This window comes from Octodon degus, unplaced genomic scaffold (genome assembly GCF_000260255.1).
Source record: "Octodon degus isolate 3935 unplaced genomic scaffold, OctDeg1.0 scaffold00111, whole genome shotgun sequence".
Taxonomy (NCBI): Eukaryota; Metazoa; Chordata; class Mammalia; order Rodentia; family Octodontidae; genus Octodon; species Octodon degus.
This window is the reverse complement of record NW_004524687.1, coordinates 9964504-9972650: the sequence shown is the minus strand read 5'-3', so window position 1 is coordinate 9972650 and position 8147 is coordinate 9964504. Positions and strand designations below refer to the sequence as shown.

The following is an 8147-nucleotide window of genomic DNA, read 5'->3' as shown; positions in this document are numbered from 1 at the left end:
GGAATAAAGAAAAAGTCTTGAACCCCTCTTGATAATTAAAACCAGAAAAGCTTATCAATCCTATTGATATACCAGAAAAATCTTAACTTCTAATGGAGGTTATCTTGTTCGTTTATATTTAGCATCATTCTGGGCCTAAAATTACAAGCTACCAATCAACTGCACAGCTTCTATATGTCATGACAAAACTTCAGACACATCCATTTTCTCTAAACTCTAAATCACTGATGGAAGGACATTGATCTAGCAACTACATTGGGGAAATGACCCAACTGAATGAGAAAAAAAATGCAGAATTTCCAGGATCCTTCCAAATCTTGAGGATTTTTTGATTTCTCTAACCTCTGCAACCCAAAACTAGGGTGGAGGATTTTTCTATTTCTCTAGTATCTACAACCCAAAACCAGGGTGGATAATTCTTCCCAAACATATGAACTCTCCCAGTGCACTCCTCTGTTTTGTCCATCCCATATGGTCTGCATTATATCATGTGGCTGATGTGAAAAGGGATCCCTCTGTCAGATGATCTCAGCTGACACAGACTGAACAAGACAGATTAAGGGGTACATTCATCTAATGCTGTGTGCTCTCCCTCTGTTGTGCACTTCCATATAGCCCATTACCAATGACCTTCTCCACAAAGCCAATCTGGAAGTATGTTGGGAATTTGGGGAGATTTATAGGCAGCTCACATTTCAGCTCCTTTTAGCATAAAACACAGATTCCATGAAAATATCTGTGAAGACAGCAGTTGCACAGGTACAGGATCTCCCAGACCTTGTGAAGATATAGACACAAATGCCTTAATCCCCTGACATTAAGATAGCACACAGCAAAAACAGGTCCAAATAAATGAGGCTTTCAGAATTTGAATGATGTGCACCTCCACTAGATTCAGGTACCTCCTCTGAATCTATAGGGGTGATTAACATGAATGATTGATAGGACATTGAATCATCTCAGGGAATCTTAAAATACATTCTTACTCCAGAATTTACTCTGATCTTATTCATGACATGTAGTACATATTTGTGTCAATGAGATTTCAGTATAGTGAGTGTGAATGAGTTCAGGCAAGAGAATCTAACATGCATGTGCTCTTTGTAGAGCATCAAATGTTTCCTGAGTTACTGTTACACAATTTTCTAACTCTCTTAGGACAATGGAAGGAAGAGTAGCCATAGTGTGATGTTTAAAATAAAAGGATGGAAGGGAATGACTTCCTCAGCTCCATAGCTTTTAATTGCACTCATTCTTTTCAAAGAAAACCCAAAAGACTTCAACCAAAGGAGACTTAAAATAATTTCATCAAAGTACCAAGTTAAAAATCACTACAGAAAAATCAAGAGCATTTGTACAAATCAACAATAAACTTACCAAGAAAGAAATCAGTAAAACAATGCCATTCACAATAGCTTTAATTTTTTTTAATAGCTAGGAATTATCCTAATGAAGGAAGTAAAAGATCTGCATTATGAAAACTTTAGGAGTGTGGGGGGAAAAAAGGTGATTAAAAAGGTATCGGAAAATGGAAAATCATCCCATGCGCATGGATACACAGAAGTAACATTGTCAAACTGACCATACTACCAAAAATGATACAGAGATTTAATGCAGTCTGTGTGTCTTACTTTCTCATTGCAGAGACATAATGCAATACCCATAAATATGAGGAGGAAAAGTTTATTTTGGATCATAGTTTGGGAAGTGTTCAGTTTTTATCAAATTGCAAAGTTTCTGCACAGCAAAGGAAACAACCAAAGGAGTGAAGACAACTGTTGGAAAGAACCCCACACTCGATTTATTGGTGCAGAAAATGAAGCACTCAGACACCAAGAAATCTCAATAAGGCTTTTTATTTTTGCAAAAGGGCATAAGCTTGTGGTAGTAGGTGCACAGAACAAAGGAGGGTCACCATTTTTATTCCAAATGCAAAAGGAGCAGCTGACCTCTATCCCATTGGCTGGTTTGAAGGTTCACAATCTATCCTGATTGGTTCAGAGGGCGCAAGGAAAATCGGAAGGGTTTCTGATGGGAAGGGAGGAGAGTTGGGGGTGAGGTTGGAGGATAGATAATCCTTGGCCCCTGTCAAGCTATCTTTGGTTTTTAACTGTGTTCTTTGTTGTTGCTGCTGTTTGGAAGGGTACTAGGAATCAAACTCAGGGCCTCACACTTGCCAGGCAGGCACTTGTGCCACTGGGCTAGAAAAGACAGAATTTAGTATTTCCCATAAAACTCACACAATGAGAAAATTTTTGCCTGCTGTTCCCCAGATAGAAGACTAATAGCTAGAATATATGAAGGAAAAAATAGAACATGCTAAGAACTACAAAAATTACAGACTCCACCAAATGAAAGATCCATTAAAAAGGACTACTGAAGTAAACATTCTCAAAAGACTAAGGACAAATGGCCAGTAAGTCATCAAAAAACTTTCTTGCATCTTTGTCCATTAAAGAGATGTAAATCAAAACAATTTTGAGATTTCACCTTACCCAGCAAAAAATGGCTACCCTCAGGACTCAAAAACCTATAAAATCTTGTGAGGTTTTAGGAAAAAAAAGAACCCTTCTCTACTGTGATGGGAGTATAAAGTAGTACAAGTACTATTAAAATCAATATTGACATTATCAGAAAACTAAAAATAACACATCCAATCAACTTAGCTGTACCACTAATGAGTATCTTCCCAAAAAAGCTGAGATCTTATTATACTGAGGTATCGATACATATGTTTACAGCAGTACATTTAACTGCTAAATGCTGCAAGTGCCCTATATATCCATAAACACAGGAATGGATTAAGATAATGTGGTATATATGCATAATGAATCTCTTAGTTACTTTCTTGCAGCTGGGACAAAATAAATTAAAGGAGAAAAGGTTTATTTAGGTTATAGTTTGCAGAACTTTCAGTTGATAGTTGTCTGGTCCAAGGTGAAGCAGCATGGCAGACAGTTGTGGCAGAGGAGATACAGTCCATGGTCAGGCAGGTGGGAGGCAGCAGACAAATTTTATTTTCCCTTTTCATTCCATTCAGATAACAAGTCTATTGGTTGTTGCCACTCACAGCAAGGGTAGGTTCTGTCTTCAGTAAGCCCTTTTGGCCACAGCCAGAATTTTGCTGCTCCAAACAATGGACTGATCCAGTTAAGACACTCCTATAATTTATATTCACATACTCTAGAGCCATATTCTAGATCTCTGAAAAGATCCACATATGATTTTATGAGGCTTTGCGGGGACATGTAGATACAAGCTACAATAATAGAATACTACTTAGCCACAAAGGGTAATTTGAACCATTTGTACAAAAATGGATATACCCTGAGACCATAATGTTAAGCGAAGTAAGTCACACAGGAAGTTCAGCATTGAATGACTTTTCTTACATGAGGAGCTCAAGGCATAAATAGTGCATAAAGAAAAATAAAGGCAATAAAAATTTGTCTTGACATTATCAGAAAACTAAAAATTTTGTTTTTAGTTTAGGGAGACAAATTTTGTGTAGATGGGAAGGGGATCAGAGGATGGGAGGAGACAAGAGAAAGGGGAGATGAAAGAGAAGTAAAAAGCCTCAATATTCTATATGTATATGTACCAATTCTCCATGGTGAGTAATCATAAATAGATACTAATGAAAAAAAAAATCTGTAGAACATATTTGGACTGGGGTGGCATAGCACCTGCCTGGCAAGCACAAGGTCCTGAGGTTGATTATCAGTATCAAAAAAATAAAGGAAAAAAAAAAAAAAGATTTAAGGAATTAAAAATAAAGTCAAAATAAAAACTGAACCAAAGACTTAGACATAAATTGGTGGTGACAATCACTACTAAAGGTGACCGAGGGACAAAGTGTTTGAGGAATTTCAGGAAAAAAAAAAACCCCTTTTTTTTTTTTTTTTGAAACGACAAAGGATGGGGAGGCTGAAACTTCAGGGATCGGAAGAGCACACGTCTGAACTCCAGTCACGCCGCAACATCTCGTATGCCGTCTAAAAAAAAAAAAAAAAAAAAAAAACACACAGGTTATGGGAAGCTAAGAAAATAACAGCATTTCTTCAAGCTGAAAAATACAAGTTTCCAGATCAAATGTACACACTGAATAGACTATTGTGAAATTTGGAACAGATGTATTAGAAGATATTATTTTCCTATTTTGCACTTCACAATACTGTACAAGTAATATGGAAGATTTCAAGATACCGAGAAACTATGACGCGATTTTAAAAATATGGAAAATGTTTCAACAAAGAATAAAAAATTAACATAGTAAAAGACACTTTTCCATTAATCGCCCTCAAAATCCTCCAGCTTCAGTTTGAACACACTTATACCATCAGACCTGTCAATTTCCAAAATTTCCTATGTCATCTTTCTTGGCTGCCTTAGGGTCCTGAATCAATTCAAAATGTTTACATCAACTTCTGTCAAAAGCATTTCAGTGTGTATTCATCAAGCTCATTTGCTTGGTCTTCACTATTCATCTTATGGTTTTTCACCAAAATCAAAATGGCCATGTAAAGTAAACATTTTCTACTGATGAATGACATGGAGGCAGCCACATCTGAGAGAGATCTTCAAGAACCTCTTCAAAAATTGGCACAAATGATGGCCTAAGTGTGCTTGAAGTGGCAGGGAGTATTTCAAAGGAAGTTAATGGCAATGTATCTTTTACTGTATTGCTTACAATTTACACATTTATGGAATGTTTTGATCATACCTCATAAAGGATAAGAAGGAAACACTGCTAAATAATAATCTTAAATTAATTTTGACTAGGCCTTTTACTTTTTCAAATGAATACATTGAAGTAAAGAGCAAAATGACAAGTGTAAAGAGACCCGGATCAATCAACATACAAAAATAGGGCCGGGGAGATGGCTCAGTAGGATAAGCACTTCCCTGGCAAGCGCAAGGGTCTGAGTTCAATCCCTGGTTCCGCAAAAAAAATAAATAAATAAAAAATAAACATGCCAAAAAGGAAACATACACTAAATATAAAAAGTGAAAAAATAAACATCAATAATCATACTAAATATAAGTTAATTATATCTACTTTCCTCTCTTTGGAAAAATTGATTTTCAGACTTTGCCAAAAACATATATATCACTTGTAAGTTGTAACTTAAATGATGATGAAGTTTCTCACCACCTCATTACTCCTTTTGTCTTGATATCCACCTTGTAAGATATGTTTTTAACTAACTCTTCTACCTCAAATTTCTTGATTTCTCCTTCATAATTTTTCTTAGAAATATATATTCTATTAATGAAGTGTATACAATATGTTATTAGTTCTATGGGCAGGGAGCAACTTCAACTCCTCTGTAGCACCCCTCCACTCCTTTATATGCTGTGCTCTTGCAGGGCGTGGGAAGCCATGCTTCACTATCCTCTGCAACCTTAGCACCTCGCCTGTACTGTTAAGTACCTGATGTTCTCCAGATACTTACTGAAACAAATAAGACACGTGCTTATGGATAACAGAGCGCATGGACCTGGTGACAATTGTTTCTCTGGAGGAAAACTAAAATAAAGAACCTTCCTTTTGAACTTTTCCTATATATTTACATTTAAAATACGTATATTCGTTATGTACACATTTTCATAATCTATACATTTTAAAAAGATCTATGTATTATCTTGAATATACCTGCATAACATGTCTAGTGAAAAAATAAACTATACAATATGGATTATAAAGACTGAAGAAAAAAAATCTCCTTTTGGTATGTTTTTTGTAGGACGCTGGATTGAGTTAATGGAACGAGACATAAGTCTAACAAGGGAGGAGAGAGAAAGTTAAATACCCAGCACCCTGGACTTGCTAGCGAGGCCGGCTCCCCCTGGGCCCGGCCGCCCATCGGTCGCTCGCTCCCCACCGCCCTTAGGGACAAACCCAGATCCCACCCACCCACCGGGGGTGCTCCTGAAGTTCCACCCTCCAGGCCGTTTTGGACCTCACCATATCATTCATGCCTCCAGAGGGAAATCAGAATTTCTCCTTCAGGCCGGACAAGGAAGAGTTCTACCACCACAGCCTAACGTTCGGAGGCGCGCGACCCAGCCACTTCCGCTCCCGCCTTGTCAAGACCGGAAGCGGAAGTGTGGTGGGCGCCCAGGCGGCTGCGACTGCGCGGGGTGGGCTGTGCCTCCGCAGGTCGGCAGGCGCAGCAGGGACCCCCGGTAGGAGGGTCGTGAGCAGCTGGCGGGAGGCGGTGAGGGGTCGGGGGCGAGGACAGCCGAGGCCTGGGCTGAGGGCCGCTTCCCCGCGGTCGTCCTGGCCTGGGTTGCGGCCGTGCAGCTCGGCCTCGCAGCCAGGCGCCCCTCGCCAAGTGGTTCGCTCTGCTCTCTGGAATCGGAGTCCGGAAGAGGGCGCTGCTGTCCTGTCAGATAGAAATTCCGGAGGCCTGGTCCAGGGTCCCCAACTCAGGAGTGCAGAGACACCCAGCCCTGGTTTTCACCTGTGCTCCCTGATGTGTAAGAGGTGCATTAAGGGGCCTGTGGCCTGCCTCTCACAGGAGATGACTGTGTTTTAATAATTACGTTTCACTTCAAATGGTTTCAAACTTTGCAGCTTGAAAGATAGGATCTACGTGTGCACATTGATTTGAGAGACTTGTCAAGTTTATTTTAAAATTGAAGAATGAGCAAGATATATCTATATGCATGTCTATATATATATATATATATATATATATATATATATATATATACACTTTTTTTTTGGTTAATGGTGAATTATCATTCCTAAGCTTATGATCGCTTAGTTTTGATTTGCTTCTATTCCTTCTTCCTTTTCCTTCTTCTTTTCCTTCTTTTCACTTAAGTGAACTTTTATTCATAACTTTTAGTTTGGCCGTGGGCATCGATTTTTGCATCAGTTATTTTTCTTCATTGTAGTGTCAGGTTATCTTAAACGTTTCTCAGGCCATAAAATAATAACTTAAAATAATGCTATTATTACCAAAGAGAAGTAAGACTGTATAGTCCTTTTCAAGTTAGCGCCAGTCTTTACCCTAAACTGGGGAATCACACAACTTCAAAACATATAAGACTCCCAGAAAAGGGTGATGCCAGTTTTATTAGTACCAGAAAAAGGTCAGTTTGTCATAAGTGTGATGTCCTTTTTAATAATTGACTCACTTCTACTGAGATATTAGGGAAAATTAACTGGTGGAAAATTGAAGATCGGATCTCAGTTTTAGAAAGAGACGTTTGTTTTCAAAAGGAATATATTCTTGCCTTGCCTTAATACAAAGAAATCTTTTTTCTTAAAGACACCTGAAATCGGTTATTGTGATTTATGCTATATGATGAACAGATATATAAAGTCATTTTTACATTTAATTTTTGTAATAATAATACTGTGTGAGTGCATGTGTTTGTGTGAGTGATCCTAAGTCTTCTTAGATTTGCTCTTATTATTTTTAAGGACTGTTGAGTTTTTGGACATATTTTCATTGGGTGCCTTCAGTGATCTGGGCCCTGAACAGAGGTGAAAGAATATAGCTGAAATATTTAGAGTGCTTGTCCATGTGCACATTTGATTCATGCTGGGTAGAAGAGTTTTAAATTATTAATAGTAACAAAGGTGATATGAGACAGTTTAATATTATAACTTGAGAATGTCAAGGAAAATATAAGACCAGTGTTTGAACCTAAAATATGAATTATACGTAGGTAACCAAGGAGTTTTTACACTCTGATTTTAGAAGAGACTTGAGAAACAATTTCACAAGCATCATCTCTCCTCTCACTGCTGTGTTCCAGTAACTGAGATAAAAGAGGGAAAGTTAAATTAGAGGAAAGAAAGCAGGGAGTGGATGAGTGGAGTTAAACAGGAGGATAAGACACTTTTGTTAATCACTAATGGTCATAGTAAACTTTGCAGTGTATTGTAAGGTCATTGTGAAGCCACTGTAGCAAAGTTTTAAGGACAGAAATGACATAATTATTTTTGTAATTTAGACAAAACCCTGCAACTGGATACATCATAGAGTTTAGGATGGACAAAAATGAATGCAGAGCCCATACAAGTCATACAGTAAATTCAGGACTTTCATAATGGTAGATGTAAAATCAGAAAAGTTGGAATATTTGAGATATGGAGTGAGATGGAGGTAGAATTAAGAGAATTTGAG

General features: G+C 37.9%; 1 protein-coding gene across 3 annotated transcripts in view; it reads right to left on the bottom strand.

Moving 5' to 3' along the window:
* Positions 1 to 6075, bottom strand: part of LOC101570057 (zinc finger protein 709-like) — a 40049-nt gene extending 33974 nt beyond the window's left edge. For all 3 annotated transcript variants that reach the window (XM_023699109.1, XM_023699112.1, XM_023699110.1), the window contains exon 1: positions 5969 to 6075. In XM_023699109.1, the coding sequence (XP_023554877.1) occupies positions 5969 to 5980 (12 nt within the window). In that variant the 5' untranslated portion in view covers positions 5981 to 6075. The remainder of the gene's footprint in view (positions 1 to 5968) is intronic.
* Positions 6076 to 8147: the final 2072 nt, after the last annotated feature.